General features: G+C 48.9%; 1 protein-coding gene across 1 annotated transcript in view; it reads left to right on the top strand.

The window, feature by feature from the left end:
- The window catches only part of atrnl1b (attractin-like 1b), a 149523-nt gene that overhangs the window by 75009 nt on the left and 52544 nt on the right, over positions 1–21970 (top strand). The window contains 4 exon segments of the mRNA XM_062525690.1: positions 3803–3897; positions 4140–4218; positions 5705–5862; positions 16205–16266. Coding sequence (XP_062381674.1) covers positions 3803–3897; positions 4140–4218; positions 5705–5862; positions 16205–16266 — 394 coding nt within the window.

Genomic DNA, 21970 nt, shown 5'->3' with positions numbered 1-21970 from the left:
TGTGTGTGTGTGTGTGTGTGTGTGTGTGTGTGTGTGTGTGTGTGTGTGTGTGTGTGTGTGTGTGTGTGTGTGTGTGTCGGTGAGTGTGTCTGTGAGTGTGTCGGTGAGTGTGTCTGTGTGTGTCTGTATGTGTGTGTGAGTGTGTCAGAGAGTGTTTGTGTGCATCAGAGACAGTCACTGGGTGGCAGTATGGTGCAGCCAGCCCCCGTCGCTATGAGACACACACCAATCAGAGCCATCAGTCACCATGGCGATGAGCCATCGGCACGCTTTTTACGCGGTCAGACTGGACTGCGTGGGACACGTTGCTTGCCCCCCCCCCCCCTGTCCCAACACCCCCCCCCCCCGACACACACACACACACACACACACACACATCCTGCTCACTGCCTTAATCAAGCCCAAGCACCATCCTCCAGTCCTTATCAGAGCGCATTAAAGCCAGGCTTATCAATAACTAAAGCAGTCATCTTAATTTCCTCCGTTGCCTGAATGCCTGCTCTAGGTGTGCCTTGCTGGTGGTTGGCTTTTTATATTCAAATGCTGGTCCAATTAGTCTGATTAGGCCATGGACTGGTGTGCACACAGGCTATTTGTGCCTCCAGCAGCAGTAGCCGGAGACCCTGCTATAGGCACTGAAGGCAGTGTGTGTGTGTGTGTGTGTGTGTGTGTGTGTGTGTGTGTGTGTGTGTGTGTGTGTGTGTGTGTGTGTGTGTGTGTGGGCCCCAAGGCTGGAATGGATGAACTGTGAAAGCATCAGCTGTGTGTGTGTGTGTGTGTGTGTGTGTGGGGGGAATGATTGGGATAATTAGAGACACACACACACACACACACACACACACACACACACACACACTCACTCACTCACTCATACACAGATACGTAAACATGCACACACCAATCCTGAGAAGCTTCTAGAGTGGGTGGATCCCGTCTTGGCCACCGCCCCCCCACCTCACTTACCAACACACAGACAATTTAACACACTCACTCAGTAATGCACTCGTCACTGCACACCTCTCACCCTTCTGTCCTAAGTGTTGGAGTTCAACACCTTGAGGGAGTGTGTGAACATGTCAAAAGTGATCTGAACATCTTCACTATGAAAAGACACTGTCTGCTTCTCTGCCGGTGATTAAGCTAACTCCCACTTCGAGCGCCACTACACATACATACACACACACACACACACACACACACACACACACACAGTGCCCCCTCACCCCCTGCCTGGGAGCCCAGTCTGAGCGGTGCCCACAGTCACGCACACACGCCCGCTCAGTGCTCTAGTTCTCAGCAGGGTCCGCGGTGCCTATTCATAGCCTTTGAAGAACAGTCATAGCATTTGCATGCAAGATCTGCCTTTTCCAAACAGCAAATATTAGTCTGTATGTAGAGCTCAATTAGCATGACATTAAATCAACGGCGCGGCTCCGAGATGCATTCTCGAAGTAGCTTGATGAGGATGTTAAAACCCGCGACTCTAACGACTTCTCAGAATTTCATGACATAGTGCGCCCGCTGAGCCAATCAGCTTCGTGCCATGCACGGAGTATGTCTTTGAGTGCATTCAAGCATTCTAGAGGAACTTGCCAAGTCAAGCATGCTCCATAATGGAAGGGAATGGATCTGAAGTGTTCAAAGGATCTAAAAGCCTCTGAAAGGTTCATTCCGCTACACCTATTACTTTGAATGGTCATGGTCATGTTAACTAAATACTTGTGCGCTGCAGGATCCGTTTCTTATAGATTTGCAATCTTATAATGCAGCTGGCTCTTGTCATGGGTCTTTAGCACCACTGCTGGTCTGGAGTATATTTTTTGATTTAACAGGCAACAGAGCACTGTGTTCTTACGCACGTGCGGTCTCACGTTTCTGTGTTAACATTTATCAGGATTCAGTCGTTGACATTTGCAAAGCCAAATCCTGTTGTAACATTTGGTTGGAAACGCTCATTAGTTTAGTTCACTAGCATGTTTCTACTGAGAGGCTAATTTGTTCAGTTCACTAGCATGTTTCTACTGAGAGGCTAATTTGTTTCTGTGAACTCATAAAAGCTATGTTTGTCTGTGTGCGAGATATAATTACACATAATCAACAATTTGCAGAACCCCTGTAATGTAGTCGCAAAATGGTCCCCTAAAATATACTTTCCATCTCGGCCTCTTTCTCGCATGCAGACAGACAGACACACACACACACACAACCACGTTTTGATCTACAACCGTGTGCATAAACACAGACCTCCGAACTCCCAAAATCCAGATTTGTTGGTGCAGTCAGGGCTAGTGATGGGTCAGCGTTGTCCACCCTGCGGTGGGTAATATCTGTCCCGGGGCGGCTAAAGAAAGAAGAGCGTTGACCGCCCGCCTGTGATTTATGTGATTCCCGAGATGAGGAGGGGGGAAGTGAAAAGTGCTGGAAAAAGTCTGATACTGAGGCCATGCAGCCACTTCCCTCCTCTCTCACACACACACACACACACACACAAAACACTCAGCCCTCCTCCAGCACCAGAGAGTCAGTCCACTAAATCGGTCGTATCAAGGTCAACACTGACCATCAACGTCTCATGTCCTCACCGGGGTTGTCACAGTATTGTTTGGTTTCGGACTTTTTTGTGCCCTATAGTCTCTCTTGATAGTGTCTCAAACGCGTTTGCAAAAGTTAGTGTTCTGTTAACAGAAGCGTTTCGGTCCTCCGTGACCCAAGGTAAACCCTCTCCGCAGGGGACACATTACGGCAGCTTTCTTTTGCCTTCGTGTGTTCTGATCAGCAGGAAGTTTGAGTCCTTAAGTACCTTGAGTGAATATGTCTGGGGCTGAAGTACTTCCTTCTCGGAGCCTTTGTAACAGCAGCTAATTTCAAGTGCTCTGCCTGGCTTCCTGGGACTAGTGTGTGGTGTGATGTCAATAGTTGTGTGATGGGATTTGTAACCATGGTCTGTGCGATATGTTTTCCACTTAGTGACCAGCACATGGAACATGGGAAGGGGGAACTTTCCCACTTCACTCCAAACAATCCCGTTTTTTCGTTCTGCTAAGAGCCTAATCCGCATGAGTAAAGCAGAAGGGGAGCCAATTATCCGGTATAGTTGTGACGCATTTGAATGCGGGGTTCAGCCTTGGTGGAAGGTGTGTGTGTGTGGTGGGTTGGGAGGGGGAGGTTGGGGTGAGTGAGTCACCTCAATGCCCCAGTAGTGCTTTTGTCTCTTGCGTCTGGAAATAGCGGCAAAACAGTGACATTAGAAAAACCTACCTTGCATAGCGGCAATTTGAGGAGAGTGCTTCTAGGATGTGTGAATGCACTTGATTGCGAGTCTTAAGAATACTTGCGTAACGTTGGGCCAGCAAAAGGACACAAGACAAGACATTCATTTTTTTGAACATAGCATGCAGTTCCTGCACATGGTTGAGCATAATCATAGCGAGAGCAAGTAATTGTATGAGCCCCTGTGGAGCACACATACTGTACTCACATGTGAAAAGGTACACATACTGACATGTTGAAAGGTACACATACTGACATGTGAAAAGGTACACATACTGACATGTGAAAAGGTACACATAGAAAGATACCGTACACATACTGACATGTGGAAAGGTGCAAATGTCTTCCAGACAAGACAAATAAATAAAGATAAATCCACAGGATGAATGTTAGTATAAGAATCTGGCATCGTTTTCTACACATCTAAAGAGATACATTGGATATGCCCTTCGATAGCAAACCTGTCAGATGTCTGATGGCTAAATTTGACGACCATTTCGCAGGTTTATTTATTTTTATTTTGTTATTCCAGACAACCTGCTGATCGACTACCAGTTCACATTTAGCCTGCTCCAGGAGGATGACCACTACTACACTGCGATCAACTTCATGGCCCAGCCGGAGCAGGTTGGTCAAACCTCCGAGGCATAGCGGTTTCGGGCTGTTGTAATGCACTGGTGTGGACCCAGTTTGTAGACCCGCATTTGTGGTCAGAACAGTAATTGGATATGCCGTAATTCGTTTGGTCGTGACCAACATCAAACGGCATTAAATCAAATTATATTGATTCTTGGAAGAGAGTATAGCAAAACAACTGAACCACTCCCTTCTCTTGTCATATGTCATTTGTTTCTCTGTCACTTTTCTAGACAAACAAGAACTTGGATATGTCCATCAATGCCTCCAATAATTTCAACCTCAACATCACTTGGTCTGTTGGATCAACAGGTAATGTGTTTTTCTCCGGGCATAACTGCCTTGATACAATATGTTTGGCTGTGTTGTACTGTGTTGTTCTGTACTGTGTGTGTGTGTGTGTGTTGTTCTGTGCTCAATGTATGTGTGTGAGTATGTGTGTCTGTGTGTATGGTGTCGTGGTAAATGATTTATTGATATATACTCCGTGTTTTATTAACCATAATAAAGAGTAATTGTTGTCACATCCATACCTTTGTAGCCCAAGGTGCTGTACTGCAAGCGGTGTAGTTACATTGCACAGTTATAGCTGTACGGGTGAGAGAAAATGGACTTGTCTTGTTTGCATTCTCGCCTGCCTTATTATGCCAGTGGAGTGCGCATCCTCATTGCATAAAAAAAAGAGAAGAGGCACCCCAAGGACGCTGCCTCCCTGCTCCCAGTCCATTATTTATCTCTCTTTCGTTTCCGTTCATCCGAGGAGCAAAGGTGGAAGAACAAAAAAAAAAAAAAAGAAAGGTCCCTTTCCGGTCCTCTTGAGTGACTTTGACATTTTTCTCCCGTGTTTCCTTTGAACGGGTTAAACTCCCTCCCTCCCTCCCCTCTGCGCCGCTGCCATTTCCCCCAAGTAGCTCTATTAATATTTGGTTGTGTGTATCCCCCTCCACCCTTCACTGTTTCTCACACACACACACACACACACACACACACAGAGAGACACACACACGAACACACGTACACACACACACACGCACACATACACACTCGCCCTCACCCTCATAGAGAGGGGACACTTGCCGATTGTCTGGACCCCGGCTCGGAATTCTGGGGCTGAGGTGTCTTGGCCGCCGCGATGATTTCAATTAAGATAAAGGCGCACACGTAGCGCCGTGCTCGCCTTGTCATTTCCGAGCCCCCTTTTGTTTCATGGCACTGCCTCAGAATGGCGATGCGCAAGGCTCTGGTGTGCGGGAGGAAGAATTCAAATCACATGCAACACCACCCCCCCACCCCCCACCCCCCCCTCTTTTCTTGTCTCTTCTCTTTGCCTTTTTTAAAGGGCCTTGATAAAGCAACAAAGTTCTTCTTCTTTTGTTGTACTGCTTTCTTGAAGTGCTCCCAAGACTAGATTTTCCAAAAATGGGCTGTTTAGAGGGCTTTATTTGCCTTGTATCTAAACTTGATTACCCGCTAGAAAAGACTTGTGTTTGCCGTGGCAAACAAACAAGAAGTTTTTTTTGTTGTGTCGATTACTTGAATTGCTTGTGTTAAGAGCCTCCGTTTTGTCATTAATTTCCTGATGCATATCAGCAATGAGCAATTTGGTGAGGTAATTCGGTGTTCTCCTATTAGTGTGTGCACCTTCACATTCGTACATCTCCTTGGAGACAAACTTCATTGTCTTCTCCTGCAACCCCAGATGGTTTGTTTTAAACATAGCTTCTCATTTGACACATCCAGTTAATCATCCTGTGGGACCACTTCACTGACTGAATTAAAAACTCTTTCCCACCTGCAGCTGGAACCATCTCTGGCGAGGAGGTCCCCATCGTGTCCAAGACAAACATCAAAGAGTACCGTGACAGCTTTTCTTCTGAGAAGTTCAGCTTCCGGAGTAACCCCAATATCACTTTTTATGTCTACGTCAGCAACTTCTCCTGGCCAATCAAAATCCAGGTAAGAGTCCACGTCACAACATTTTTAGTTTTCTAGCCCCATGGCTACATGGCTTCTGTTATGCCGTAATTCTTAAGAGTTAATATCAGAAATTGTACACTGTAGTGAAAGGAATGGACGTTAGCAATGCTATTAAAAATGTTTTTCCAATTTCAGTTGCACAAACAAAACAAGTCCAAGAATTGTAATCTGAATTCAACTATTTTGTATCTGAACGTTCACTTTCTAAAATGTGAACTACCGATTGTTGCTCAAATTTTAGGTGAACTGGACTCTTGATGTAAATGATCTTTCTTTAAAGCTACAGTGTGGAATTTCTTAAACTGATTCCTAACAAAAATCTACTTTTCCCTTCAAAAATGTGTAATTACTTCCTGGCGTTATCTTGGACTCTGTTGCAATATACTATTCCACCACTAAATGGGAAAGCTTCCCCCAAGAAATACTCGATGCAGCTTTCAACGCAGCCTCTGTGGTAATTCAGGTTTGGTGCCCCTGTGTCTGTGAAGGATCCCAATGGCCTACACCCACTAAAATTATATAATTGATGATTGTTATTCACTGTTCCATTTACTGTCCCGCCCAAGTGACCGAGTGACGCCAAGGCTTGGATTTTACTGAGTTACTGCGATAAAAAACATGATTTGGATGTAGATATTATTGCATCAAGTCCAGCCAAAACATGCGTTTCTAGTCCAGTTGTCTGAAATTGTTAGCAACATCCATTTGGGAATATGCATAATAAATGTGACATGGACCACTTGGAAACCATTCTTCTATGGCATGCATTTAACTTTATTTCCACATTTCAAACTTCATGTCTCCGAATCACACTCAGATGCATTAGCTTTATGAAATTTCTTAAAACAAACCGGAGAGATTCATGGCTACTCAGTGGAGTAGTCAATTACATTAAACATTACCTTTAATATACATAGAAACTACTGCAACACTTAAACAAAAATATATTCATGGGTTTGCCTTATGATCCATAAAGCGGAAGCTGCTTGAATTGACAGTGCAGCCCGCTGCCAGCTGCTTCAGAACGCCGCCATAAAAACAGTCAGAAAAGTCTGTTTTAAAGTGATGCACAGCGACTAATAGGCTCGTAAAAACAACATGGACTTAAATTTATGTTTTATACATGTATTAAATGGCCGGGGTGGGCTTCAATGCTAGAGTGCTCTGTGATTACATTTAGACAAATTGGCACAGTCGCGCTCGAGTCGAGAGAGTCGCAAGACGCGGCCAGTGATGGATGAATCCTTCAGGGAGGCAGTCACTGCTCAGGCTCGTGACTCCTTAGTCACGTAGTTGCAAAGCTCTCCGCCATTGTCTTCAGTGACCAAAACAGTTCATTATACCTCCATCCTCTTATATGTTCTCCCTTCTCCCCCTATAATCAATGTATTGGCCCTCCTCCACTATGAATGTCACACACCTCTCACCCTCTGTTGTTTTAACCATTAGGAAGCGTGCATTATGGCTGACAATCCTATACATTGTATAGCTCATATCTGGATACAACATGGAGTAGTGGTAAATGGAGTTTGGCTTTGGCTTTTAAAGGCAACGATGTCCGATCTTTTGCCCTGTGGGGTATGACGATGCTTGAGCTACATTTACGTCCCTCCCCCCTCCCCTCTCCTCCCTCCCCTCTCCTCCCTCCTCCCTCAGCTGACCTGCACATTCCAGGATGAGTCTGCCGCCCAGGGCTGCGATGACGTGAGCTTGGGAGGTTGGGGGGTAGGGGGGGCAGGGGGGCGGGGATGACCCCAGGGCCTCTGAAAGGCTGTTTAGGGCCACTGGGGGCCACGTGAGAGGCAGGGGGTGGTGTGTGTGTATGTGTGTGTGTGTGTGTGTTTGTTGGGGAGGTGAGGTGAGTGGCGAGGTGGTCAGCCTGGTCGTGGCGGAACAGAAGCAGATCAGAGTTGGCACTGCGAACTCGCACCTTCGCTCATTACGCCTTAGCGCTGCCACGTCGCCACAGAGCAGAGACGCCATTTTGGGTCAGCCAGGCGCACCCGCAACCTCGCTTTGAAAAAACGACAACTTGTTGGCCTCTAGGTAATGCTGCCTTGCCCTAGTTCTTATGCGTATGCAAATAAGGGGCCCGTAGAGACCAGGAACATGCATCACCATGAGTGCAATTAGCAACAATGTCACATTTCTATGTGGCATATGCTGCTAAGGATGTTGGCTTATGAGTGGCTCATGCAGATGTTCTTACTGTAGACTGGTGTTCTGACACCTCTCTCCTAGCACAAAAAGAAAAAACGCAGGAAAAGACAATAATTCCTAGTGGTATATAGTCAGCAGTTAAGTTTAGCCTTAGCTTGTGAGCCAGAGTGCATGGATCAAGATGCCTCTTGCCTCCAGTGACTGGGTTAAACACGGAGAGGAAATCATTACAGCCGGAGGTGTTGACAACTTATTTTCTTGTTTGTTGTTTTCGTTTGATACATGGTGACCTTAGTGTTAAAGATAGCACACCAGTGAATAATAGCAATGATTCATTCCCTAGGGAATGTTGTTTGGATACAGATGCACATGTTTGTTTTTTAAATATTTACTGTAACATATACAGTATATAGGTTTATACACATTGATCCATAATCCATCTTTCGCTCTCTCTCCCTCTCCCTCTCGTACTCGTTCTCTCTCCGTTTCCCTCTATTGCTGCTGCCTGTGTGTGGCTGCTTATGGAAAATAGATATGGATACCCCCCCGTGTTAAACAATGGGCCTGATGTTCAGCCTGTTAGCTGGCATGAAACAAATGGAGCATGAGGTGAATTGCCTCACAGAGGACCATCCTTCCTCTGAGCACCCCTCTCCTCTCCTTCCCTCCCCTCTCCTCTCCACTCCTCATTTCTCCTCTCTTCTTCTCTCTCCTCTCCTCTCCTCCCCTCTCCTCCTCTCTCTTCCCCTCCCCTCTCCTCCCCTCTCTTCTCCTCCTCTCTCCTCTCCTCTCCTCCCCTCTCCTCTCCTCCCCTCTCCTCCTCTCTCCTCTCCTCTCCTCCCCTCTCCTCCTCTCTCCTCTCCTTCTCTCTGCTCTCCTTCTCTCTGCTCTCCTCTCTGCTTCCATCCGTCATGTGGCCTCAGTGCGTCTCAGCTGTGTGCAAAAACACCCGAGAGAGGGGAGAAGAGAAAGAGATGGAGAGAGGGAGAAAGAAAGAGAGAGAGGGGGATAGAGAAGGAGAAAATGAGAGAGAGAAAGAGAGAGAGAGAGAGGGAGAGAGAGATGGACAACAAATCCATATCAGCATGGTTCAGCTCTCCTCTCGTCTCCTCGCCGGACGAGCCCATGCGGTCATTCTCGTAAGGGCGAGTTATCAGGAGCGAATCTGCCGGACCCCAGCTGCAGAGCATTGATTCCGGGGAGTCGTCAGCTATAAACTGTCTATCTACACCTATTGAGTTTCATTTTTTTCCGTTTGGGTCTTTTACACCCCCCCTCCCCTTCTCTCTTTTCATAGTGAATGCGATAAAGGGATAAGGTTGATTTCTGTACGCTTACCGTCCCTGTTGTCTACACCCCCCCCCCCCGCTGTTGTACGGCTTTTGGACTAATAGTTTTATATTAGATTTCCGACTCCCCGGCCCCAAAAGCCGAGTCTCCTTTAGCTCATTACGTCAACAGGCTCATAACGCGATTGGCGTCCAAGCCCCCCCCCCTCTCTCTCCGCGGATGAGGATCAGGCTGTCAGATCAGCATTTATTAGTTAGAGGTGGACTAGAGGAGATGAGACAAGCGTGTGTGTGGGTGTGGGTGTGTGTGGTTGTGTGTGTGTGAGAGAGAGTGTGTGCGTGTATGAGTGAGAGTGAGTGAGCGTGCATGTTTATGTCTGCGTTGGGTTGTGTGCGTGTTTATGTCTGAGATTACAACCACTAGCGGCCATCTTTTTTCCCCCCTAATATCTGATCATCAGACTCCTGAGCAAAATATCTGAAATGGGATACAGCGGCAGCGGACTAACCCCTCCGCATCAACACCACCAACACCTCCCCCTCCTCTCCTCCTCCCCCCTCCTCTCTCCTCTCCTCTCCTCTCTCCTTTCGCACGGGAAGCGCAATCTGATCAAAGCCCTGCCGCGGCGCTACCTCATTAGCAGAGGCTAACAGATGATAAAAGGGTCACCCACAGAGGAGGACGCGGGGCTTAGCCCACCGCTTTGCTTTATTTGTGTATCGCCTCCGTAAATCAGCTCCGCAGCCTTTCAGCGCCGGAGCCCGTTTATTAGTCCCACAAAACCCCAGGTACACGCGGCGTCCATGTTGTCGGCGCGAGGCGCGCCGTATGAATCAAACGGTTTCGAAAAACGGCACGGGTATTAGCCGATGTTTAGCGACGCGAGGGCCGCTTCGTTTGGATGGAAGGTGACGCGCAACTCCGAACGCGTGCGGAGGCAAATGCGTTTATAAAGAGGGCGCCCCAGCGTGCGTGTGTGAAGGTGCTTCTAAGGGCGGGGACAAGGACTAGAGACAAAAAGTTCCCAGGCACTCGTCCAACAGGAGGCATTGGCCAAAGTGGGGGGAGAGAGAAAAAAAAAATGGCCTTTTGTTTGACACGGCTAATGGAGGACGAGATGGGAACATGCGGTCCTGAGGAAAACAATGCGTTGTAGCCCACGTCGTGGCAGATAGCCTCATTGAGGGGCTCCCCTAAGCGCCTCTCTGTACTGTAGGACGTGGTACCGACGGAGGGGGCGCTCTGGTTGTTTCAGCTTTGTAGTTGACGGGGCCCCGAATCCCAGAATCCCATATTGATCAATCATGCGAGTGGAGGAGGGAAGTCTCTATGCAACATAGGGGTGTGTAGTCATGAAAGAACACAAGAGTTTTTGGGCTTTAAAGGCCTGTATTCATTTCCCCTTTAGAGAGGGAGGATAGTCAGACACAAGTGGCTGACTCAGACTCTTTTGAAGGACGGGGGCGGAAAAAAAACAAAAAGGGCACCTATCTCACGACATGGAGCCTCAACCCCACACAAAAAAAAGCTACAACGGATGATGAAACAAGAGTGATGAAATAGTTTTCATCCTAAATGAAAATGAACACTGTTATTAGGCAGTCCAGACTGAGATGTGTTCACCCTCTTGCTGATGACGTGAGCATGGGGGGGATAAGATTAGGATCCAGATTTTAGAATTTGGTTTCACTTCACCATTGTGAGGGTGAAGGTTCATAGAACATTAAACCAAATTCCAAAATATGGATCCTTATCTTTCTAAGCCCATCATCATCATCATCATCATCATCATCATCATCATCATCTTCGTCATTGTCATCGTCATCTTCCTCCCCCCATGTAGTATAATACAGGGCTACATTCTGTACTGGAAATTACATCCTTTGGAACTCTGCCATAATGTCACCCTTTTCCAATGGAAGGACACACATACAGTAGGGAATGCCAAGTATAGACCAGTTTAAGGGGCACCTTATAGGGCATCGCATCACATTTTCAACACTAGAAGCCTCATTAACAACACTATAAGACATTAGAAAGGCTCATTAAGACACATTCTTGAATGTTACTTGTTTCAAAACTTATTGTTTGAAGTGGCACATTTTTCTCATGTAAAGGCCAGCCAATAGAATACTTTTGAGGGCACTTCAACAGCGTCGCCTACCCCCTTCAGAGTCTGCCATTGGTCAGACCGGCAGGCACTGACAGACCGACAGGAGTTGGGGGTTAAAAAAGAAGCTGTCCACATTCTGTGTGTTGCCTTGAATTGTCCACATGGCCCCGCAAAGCTCCAACACTCTCTCAACACAGTCTGTCAGCCCGTCTGCGCTGCGCTTAGTTTTTTTTGGAGCAGGCAGCGCATTTCTGTGGTCCCACGCAAACCGATCCAGACGAAACCCTTCCATCGACTGTCTGTTCTTCCCACCACACACACACACACACACACACACACACACACACGCCCCTCGTCCTCGTGTTGGCAAACACGCAAGAGGCTCATCCCTCGGCTCTTCCCTTCGAATCAAAGGGTCCGTTTCGACATGAAAGAGCCCTTGACAAAAACCAGTGACTCATCAATTACTGTGCCAACGTCTCTCTCTCTCTCTCTCTCTCTCTCTCTCTCTCTCTCTCTCTCTCTCTCTCTCTCTCTCTCTCTCTCTCTCTCTCTCTCTCTCTCTCTCTCTCTTTCTCCCCCTTTTTTTTGGTCTATTTAATGATTCCCGTGAAAAACAGACCCCTTTTCCACGCCCCCTCAAGGCGTTTTGCGTCCTTGGATATACAGTGGCTTTTAACATGCATGACATCAGTTAAGTGTGTGTGTGTTGTGACCGTAGAGGGTTCTCTATATAGAGTGTGTGTGTGTGTGTGTGTGTGTGTGTGTGTGTGTCTGTGTGTGTGTGTCTGTGTGTGTGTGTGTGTGTGTGTCTGTGTGTTGGGTGCAGAGGGGACAGAGAGGGCAGAAGATTGAGAAGCAGTGACAGGAACAGATGATCCAGCTCTTTTTAATGCAGTTTTAGCCCCAGGTCGACTCCCAGAGCCACTAATGAAGGGAGCACAGACACTGCCACTCCTGCCTTCCTCTCTCTCTCTCTCTCTCTCTCTCTCTCACTCATTCTCTCTCTTTTTCTCTCTCCTGTCCACTCCTCCCTTTCCTTCTCCGTCTTACTACTCTTGTTTGTTCTCCTTCACTCTTTATCTGTGTACCTTTCTTCTCTTTCCGGATCAACTCTCCCTCCCTCCCTCTCTCTCTCTCTCTCTCTCTCTCTCTCTTTGTGTCTCTCTCTCTTTCTTACACACACACACTGTTTGTCCTCCACTTGCTGAATTCTCTCACCCTTCCTTTCTTTTCCCCACATATTCTTCTCTCCTCTTCTCCCCCGCTTTCTCTCTCTCTCTCCCTCTCCCTATCTGTCTTTACCTCTCAAAAGCTCATTAGTGTGTTTTTTTCCCTCCTTTTGCCGAGACAGCTGACAGAGCTTCTAATGCTTGTTAGTGGGCATGGGCCAGGAGCAAAGACCTTGCAGTGATGAGCACTGACAGTAGTGTGTGTGTGGGGGTGTGTGTGTGTGTGATATGTGGGTGTGTGTGTGTGTGCTCACGTTTAACCTCTTGGCCAGCTGCTGACAATCACCCATCAAAGAACGCTGAACGTTTTTGTATAGTTAAGTCACTTAATGTGCACACGTAACAGTAACACACACATTTGCTGTTAGAACAAGGTAGCTTGTCGTGGACAGCTTGTCAGGGTTTCAGAAGGAGTCGCTAATTACATAAAGCATGCGTTCACCACAGCTGGCCTGTCATAGTTATCGGACGGAAAGCAAATACAATATTGGTCTTTAAAAGTAAAAATCACATGGCAGTACCTGTAAAGGCAGGCTAGCGCCTGTAAGTGCAAGCTTAATTTGCAATCACCTCAATATGAAATGTTCCAGACTCTTAGTTAAGCTGATAAAGAGTATTGCTCACATAATATTTTTGTCTGTAGAGGGGAAAGAAATAATTTAACATTTATTTTTTTTATGGTCAGAGGCATTTTTATTTAATTCAGCCAATCAGTACTTGTCTTTGATCTACCCATTGTTTGACAAGTGCGGCATCAGCAACCCAGGCTGGAAGTCTTTGATGTGGCGTTGTTTTGAAAAGTCCAGGTGCTTGTGCGTGTGTGAGGGGAGATGGACAGGTGACAGATGCACACTTCAGGATCTCACACGAGGGTTGCACTGCTAAAGCACAGAGACAGCTGTGTCTCGGAGAAGCTGAGCAGTTACAGGGCTGCGCTGTGCTTGTACCATACATCAGGGAGGCCTGTCAGTACCCTTTATACACACACACACACACACACATGCACTCGCACACATACATATACACACACACACACACACACACACGGTCACACAGTCTTATGCACGCGCGCACACACACACTCAGACACTCAGTCGCACACACACACATACACGCACACACACACACACACACACACACACACACACACACACACATACATACACACACACACACACACTCACTCTCAGTCACGGTAGCTTCTTACCCTTTCTGGCACACGACACTGACCTCCCACCCCCGGTCCTCTCCACACGCCCGCCCTGCGCTCACCAGAGACGCCGGCCGCTGACCTTTCCAGTCGCGGACGCATTAGCACCAGCCCAAACTCATAACTTACGACTCCCAGCCACCTCCCGCTCCTGTCTGCACACACACACACACACACACACACACACACACACACACACACACACACACACACACACTCATACACATACCATCATCACCAGCCACCTCCTCGTCTATCCGTCTTAGCCGTGCCAAAATCACATCTGACAGGGGGTCTATCGAGACCACCCGAGCTGCCTAACTGCCCTTTTCAATCTCTTCCATCGCTCTTCTCTCTGTCCAGAATGGAGCGTTCCACACCCTTCATCCCCCCGCCCAACCCCCCGTTCTCTTTCCCGGCCGTAATACGCCGTTAACGCCACTCTCCTGGGTGCCCACACTTTCCCTGTGCCCAATCTTATGCCGAATGGCTAATGAAAAGAAAGGCCCCCCCCCCACCCCCCATCACGCACCCCCTTTAGGGCCTGGCTGGTCGCACACACACACACACACACACACACACACACACACACACACCCTGCATTATTCATTTGCCTCTTTCAGGGTGACTTCCAGCCCCTCACATTTGAGGCATTATCCCATTTATTTGTGCTGATATATATTTTTACCCCCTCCTCCCCTCCTTCCACGGTACCTCCTCGGTTTCTTCCTTCTTTCTGTAAAACACTGCTGAGAGGGGCAGGAAAATGCAGTGAAAGCATAACGAGAGGGAAGAGCTTTTTTTTTTTCACAGGGAAGCTAGCGCTCCACCGGTCGCCCCCCCCCCCCCCCCCCGTTCGCCGTTCCAAAATCAAACGGAAAAACGAAAGTTTGAGCCCCATATTTGATGTTAACGACCACGACGTGCAAAACGGCGACTAACGAGCGGGATCGGTTCAACGGGAGTACCAGATGCTTTTACAGGACTCCGTGTTTCGCGGGAAGGGTGCGGTGACTCACCTGCTGTGACGCTAAAGCTAAAGGGTTGATGACGTGAGCGCCGATAGTTCGTTAAGGCTCATTGGCGGCCGCCTATTTATTGGGCTCCGCCGACGCAATCAGGGGCTTCCAGCTCTGGGTGTGTGTGTTGCAGATGCTGGGAAAAGGTTTGTGTCAGAGCAGTCATTTCCCCGAAGGTTAGCTCATCATCGGGGCTTATCATCAGCTCATGCTCCTAGATAATCCTACCTCAGCTGCTGCTCCTCCTGTGGCTGGCTGCAGATGGAGGCCACATGTGCACACACACACACACACACACACACACACACACACACACACACACACACACACACACACACACACACACACACACACACACACACACACACACACACACACACACACACACACACACACACACACACACACACACACACACACACTCACTCACTCACGCGCACGCACACATACACAGGCATCCGCAGACACACAAACACACAGCACAATTATGGCAAGGTATCACCCTAAGGGTTATAACAGAGATGTGGAATATAAGAAAAGTTTCCTTTCCATTTCTCCCTCCCTCTCTCTTTTTCTCTTTCTCTTTCTCTTTCTCTCTCTATCTCCCTCCATCTCTCTCCCTCTCTTATTCCCTCTCTCTCTCTCACACCCACCCTCTCACCTTGTTCTGTCGCCCCTCTTAGTCTGCCGCTATCTCGCCCTCCTTTTCACTCGACTGCTCTTTCCCTCTCTTCCGTTTCTCCCATTGGCCAGTCACACGATATGGGCCATCAATCACCTTTTAAAGCTTCCCCTCCGGTCGCGTGTGGACAAATTCTGCTTGCTTACCCTCCCATTGAAGCCACCAGAATGCAGTGTGTATTTTCTTCTCCAATGTCAACCCAGCCTCTCTCATAACAACCCCGGTGGGCCGCAGAGACACGGTAGCCACACGCCTCCGAGGCTAATTGTTCGGCTCTCGTCCGGACCCCCCGATTAGGTGACGTGGTGGGGGTAAATGTACAGTGTCGGGGCAATTGGGCGTGGAGCCAGCCAGCGGTCTGCGGTCGGCCCCAGGGCTGGACTTGACCCGCGACCCGCCGAACATTTTGGCGGAGAACCGTGTCAAACATGAAAGGTGTCCTTTACACGGCTGTGTTTTTGTGCTGAAGACTCGCATCTGCCCTGTCTCACCATCTGCCTCTCTCTCTCTCTCTCTCTCTCTCTCTCTCTCTCTCTCTCTCTCTCTCTCTCTCTCTCTCTCTCTCTCTCTCTCCCTCTCTCTTTCCCTCTCTCTTTCTCTCTCTTTAACCCACAGATTGCCTTCTCTCAGCACAACAGCATCATGGACCTCGTGCAGTTCTTTGTGACATTTTTCAGGTGAGTCTCCATCACTTCTTTTGAGCTCTTTCCAAAGCCTGTAGCTCATCTCTGCTTTTCAAGACCACACAGAAAATACAGTGAGGTACACAAAGAGACTGGAACCACGAAAATGAACAAACAACTCCTTCTCCCTGTCCAATATCTTTTGTTTGTCTCCACTGTACTAACTTCAGTGGTTTAGTATCTAGCCAGTGAAAAAAGCCAACAGCTCAAGTGAGTCTATCCTTTAAGCCACCTAGTTTCCCTCCGAATACTTTGAATTCACACCATATCTGCTGCTCACAGACACAACAAACTCTACTCAACAACTCATTTAAAGTCAGTCAATGAGCAAAGTGTCTTGTACAAGGTCCAAAACTATCATGTGAGGTGTGGGAGCTTTGAGCTTTGAGCAGTGTTTGCCTGCTCAGACCTGCTCATGGTATTAAATTAGCGAATAGATTTTTTTTTTGCAGTTATTACATCAGCTTTAGTTACACCTCAGACTACACACTTTGCCCCACATTCAAATCGGGGTCTAATTGTTGTCGCGGTCCGAGACAAATAAAAACTCCTTCCATAAACTGTCACCGTCAACATCACCACCGGCCATCGCTGGTGTCTGCCATTTGATTACTGAGCGACTGACTGACCTCCCCGCTCTCGCCCCCCCCCCTCTCCGCTGGCCGGCCACCCCCGCGCCACTCATCGCCTGTCTCTCCGCATCAGCGGCTCCTTGGCCGTCGCTGGCCTGCTGTCGGCACCCACGAGCCGGAGGACGGAGCAGAGAGCTAATTGTCTCGCTCCCCCCCTCTGTGTCTTGAGGGGGGGTTCCCTCCTGATAAAGCACAGTAATAGAACCACTCTGTCCAAACACACACACACTCTGTCCACACACACACACACACACACACACACACACACACACACACACACACACACACAGGGGCACGCAACACTTTGCCACTCTCTGCTGTCACTTAGTGGAAAATGAGCTGGGGAAGAGCGTGTCTCTGTGAAAAGGGCCTCCAGCACTGTGCTACCATCCGTGTCCTCTTTTCTATGGTCCTTTTTTCCCATTCAATGGCCATTAAAACTGACCCACAGTCCCTCTCATTTCAACACAAGACCGGCTGCTTCTCTCACTCCGGCGCTAAATGCCCTTTATCAATTGTGTGGAACGCGTGTGAGACAGCGCTCTATGAATGGCACATCAACTCAAGGAAGGAAAAAAAAAAGTCTATTGTATCGCTGGCCTGTCTAGTCAGCCGCCATTAAAATTGACCCACTGTATCGCATTGTTGTGTATGTGCCGTGTCTTATGTGCTATTGTGTCGAGTGGCTCTTTGTCAATTGTGTGTCTGAAAGGGGACGGTTGCGGGCCAAGTGCATCATTATGTGCTTGCTCATTGTGCTCCACCCCAGACTTCCCAACAGGAAATCATTTGGTTGACAGTTGCCCTCAGCCCGCCCCCACCCCCCCAATTATCACATCCCTGGTTGATTCTAGCTGTTTGTTATTGTCGGCCATTTTGGATCTAGAAGAAGGCTATTGCAGCAAGTCACGAAAATAGCTGAAAAGGAATTTAAGAGGCAGAAGCCCTAAAAAAAAAAAAGATACGAGGAACATCTTGTTTGATGTTCCTTTCGTGCGGACGGCTGTTGCGAGCCGTGAAGCCTTGTGGTGTTTTTTGTAATTAGCTCATAGTGCAAGCTCGGACTGCATCACCACCACTTCCTTGCTTGGCCACTGAACACCCTCGCTGCAGCTTGTGGTTAACGCTGATCTGCTGTGACACGAGGTCATCGCCACTGGATGATGAGGGTCAGCAGCAAAACAAAGCCTGTGCCATTTTTTTTTCCCGGCATATTTTGTGTTTGTGTGTGTGTGTGTGTGTGTGTGTGAGCGAGAGAGAGAAAAAGAGAGAGTGTTTGGGTCAGAAGATAACCAGAGCATAGATAGCGGTTAGCTCCAGGCTAGCGTTGTCGCACCGGTCCCGCACATGGGGAGAAAGTGAGAGATGGACATGGTTCGGGCTATCTCTCCTGAGATCTCTCCAAATGCCAGCACACACTGGAGGAAGATGACTTATCACAGTGTTCTATCAGATGGAATTACGGTGTCGGGGAAATAAGGTATTTAGGTGGGGAAGGAGATAGATGGAGGGAGAGGGAGAAAAATGTTAGAGACAGAGAGAAATGTGTGTGTGTGTGTGTGTGTGTGTGTATGTATGATGGAGAGAGAGAGAGAGGGGGTGTGTCGTTATCTGTACCCATGCTGCAATCATCCTGACATTCAGCTCTCCCCTAGGTCACCCGGGTCAGAACTCTGGGGTGATTGGCATGGCAATGACTCTGTCTCGTGACCCTCGTCTATGCTAATGAACAGTTCACTTTTTTTTTTGTCTCCCCAACACATCGCCACCACCCTCAGCACCACCACCACCACCACCACCACCACCACCAACCGTATAAAAGAGCCGCGTGTGAAGACTGTTATTAAAAATATTAAACCCAATTACGACCCCACTCAGAGTGAGCTTGTCTAGCGGCTAGGCCGCTGATGGCTTTTTAAAAGCGCCTCTGTCCACAAATGGCCCCCGCCACGTCAGACTCCTGACACCGGAGCAGCCCAGAATTACCGTCACAATATTTAAACGCCGACCGGGCCGCAAAAAAAAGGGATAGGAGAAAGAGAAAAAAAAACCTCCGTCACCCCCATGAAACCCTGTCCCACCCCCCCATCAGCAGATGGCTTTTAAGCTGTCGCTTTTTCCTCCCCACGCCATCCACAACCCACATCCCGCAACCCCACCACCCCCCGCCACCCCACCTTTTTCTCTTTTCTCTTCTGTCTCGGTATTTTCCGTTCGGTAAGTTAATGCATTTGGTTCAATTGCGAGAATCCATTTGTCGAGCCCAGTGTCTGACAATGAGCTCTTAAGCCCAGAGGGGCCGAATGCAGGAGGGGTGGGCGTGGGTGGGGGGGTGGGGGGGGTTAGCAGGCGACGCAGCCAAAGGTACTCCGCTCGCCTCGTCTGCCGCCGCTCCTGCTGTGTGCGCGCGGCTCGGCGCAGCGCGGCTTGTGTTTCGTCGCTTTATTTAGCAACGGCGTAAACACAATACGGCTCCGTTCCCAGCCCTCGCTCCTACCTCGGGTTCGCAATTCAAGTCGAGTTTCGTTTGATTCTCTCCATGGTTCCTTTGGTTTCCCTGTCTCCCGCTCTCTCTCTCTCTCACATGCATCTCTTCCCAACTTTTCTCGCGCTAAAAAAAATAGTTATCCCAGTCTTGGTGCGGGGCCTGGTGTCACGAGCTCGGGTTTTGCTGTATTAAATGAGGTTTGGATGTGTAGAACCCTGACAGGTGAAGAATTTTTGTTTTTTTTTCCTCTCCCATGATTGGAGATTTTAAGAAGCGCACAGAGCGAAGGGGTACACACAGCCACTCCTCGGTTCTGTTGGCCTGGCCTGGGAGCCGGGGCGTCAAAATAAACGAGCCCGGTGTCAAGAAAACTTTGAAGCGCACTAAGTAACATTGTCTCAATCAAAACTTTTTTTCCTCCCCACTCCTCCACTCCCCACATCTCCTCTCGCAATTTAAGACTAAAAAACTGTCAGGTCTACTATTTCTTTTTCGTTTGTTCTCTTTTTCCTCCATCCCTCCGTCTCTCTCCCTCTCTCTCTCTCTCTCTCTCTCTCTCTCTCTCTCTCTCTCTCTCTCTTCTTGGTGGAGGCAGGCTTTTCCTTTGAGGCTGCCCGCAGCACTGGCCTGGTTTTTCGTCCAGCTCCCCGGCACTTGTGTGCAGTAACCTCGCGTAATGAGCCGCTCGGAGACGGCCAGTGTCATTAGAGAGGGCAGGGCCACGGGAAAGTGTGCGGTGCGGTGCGGCTGCGGCGGAGAGGAGGGTTTTTATTTATTTATTTTTTTTATTTTATTTTTTTTTATCTTGCCCTCGATCAGAGGTGGCGGAGGTCACGCCGACCTGCGGGGACTTCAGCGTCCAACGTCCCGAGACGGGACGGCAAGCGGCCCACACTTAAGGGAAAGAGAGAGCGCTCCCTTCATCTTTTCTCTTTTTCTTTCTCTATTTCTCTCTCCTGTCTTTCTCTCTCCGCTCTTTCTCTCCTCTTTGACTTTCTCATTTGCTCCTTTCCTTTTTGACTTTTCGTCCCCGTTTTTTTTCCCTCTCACTTCGTTCTTCTCACTCTCCTCTCTCACCCCTTCGTTCCCCCCCTCCCTCCTTCCGGCGTTCATTCCGAATGGTTGACCCTTCGTGTTAAGCTTACTTTGCCACCCTGTCTGGTCACACACCAAAACACACTTTAGGGAGAGGTCGGAGGTTATCAAGTTGGCCTCGGTCTGCCGGATTGGCCGAGCGTGAAGTTCTGGGATTCAGCCGGAGATCCTTTGCTGCTTGGGAGATTTGTAGTAGGACGGGCCCAGTGTTAGTAAACATGGGGTTGGTAAAGACGTGTGTGGGTGTGTTCGTTCATGGACGGTAAACCGCCTTGGCACTGATAAATCATCCTAAGACTTTTGGCTATGCAGGTACTGCCGTGCGTGCGTGCGTGCGTGCGTGCGTGCGTGCGTGCGTGCGTGCGTGCGTGCGTGCGTGCGTGCGTGCGTGCGTGCGTGCGTGCGTGCGTGCGTGCGTGCGTGCGTGCGTGCGTGCGTGCGTGCGTGCGTGCGTGCGTGCGTGTGTGTGTGTGTGTGTGTGTGTGTGTGAAAAAGAGAGAGTATGCCACAGAGTGAGAGGGACTGTGTGTGTCTGTGTGTGTTCGCGTGCGTGAAATGACTCCTTCCTGCCCCGAGGTCTGGGACCGGCTCCTCTCCTAAGTGTCTAAGTGATTGAGGAAATGGATTGTGTGCAGGGGCCGGCTTATGTGGCTAATTGCTGCTAATTAGCGGAATCGCACTTCGCCTGGCCTCCGCTCGCTTCCCCTCTGCCCCGCGCGTGGACTCTTGTTTGTGATTTTAAGGCTCATTGCTCAAGCACACAAGCAAATAAGAGGGAGCGAACGCTTCCCGAAGAGCCTGGGGCTTGTGTATGGATCTCTCTGTGTGTGTGTGTGTGTGTGTGTGTGTGTGTGTGTGTGTGTGTGTGTGTGTGTGTGTGTGTGTGTGTGTGTGTGTGTGTGTGTGTGTGTGTGTGTGTGTGTGTGTGTGTGTGTGTGTGTGTGTGAGAAGATTACGACTGCCGCGGTGATGAAAACTGAGGCTAGGATGTTGGCTGGTGATCCACTGCTCCCCTGCTGTATTCCCACCATAGCATTTGATTTAAAGCTGCAGCATTAAAAGCAGCACATAAGTTCATTACAGCCCCCCCTCTTACACACACGTACACACACACTCTCCCTCTCTCCCTTCCTCTCTCTGTCTCTCTCTTCCTTTCTCTCCCTCTCTCTCATTCTCTCTCTCTCTCTTTCTCTCTCTCCTCTCTGCCAACTCTCTTTCTCTACCTATTATTTTCTTTTTTTCTCCCAAACTTTCTCTCTCCCTCGTTCTCTCCCTCATTCTCTCTCACTGTCCCTTGCTCTCTCTCTCCCTCCCTCCCTCCCTCCCTCTCTCTTTCTGTCCTTTATGCACTCCAGTAATCCACACTCTCCTCTCCCGCAGTTCATCAATATGCCGCCTCTCCTGCCCCTAGTCACCTGCCCTCTCCCTTCAAGAAATGGCACCTATCTGCATCTCCTCTCATCCCCCTCCTCCACTCCTCCTC

Source organism: Sardina pilchardus, chromosome 22 (genome assembly GCF_963854185.1).
Source record: "Sardina pilchardus chromosome 22, fSarPil1.1, whole genome shotgun sequence".
Classification (NCBI taxonomy): Eukaryota; Metazoa; Chordata; class Actinopteri; order Clupeiformes; family Clupeidae; genus Sardina; species Sardina pilchardus.
The sequence above is the reverse complement of the archived record's forward strand: the minus strand, read 5'-3'. Positions and strand labels throughout refer to the sequence as shown.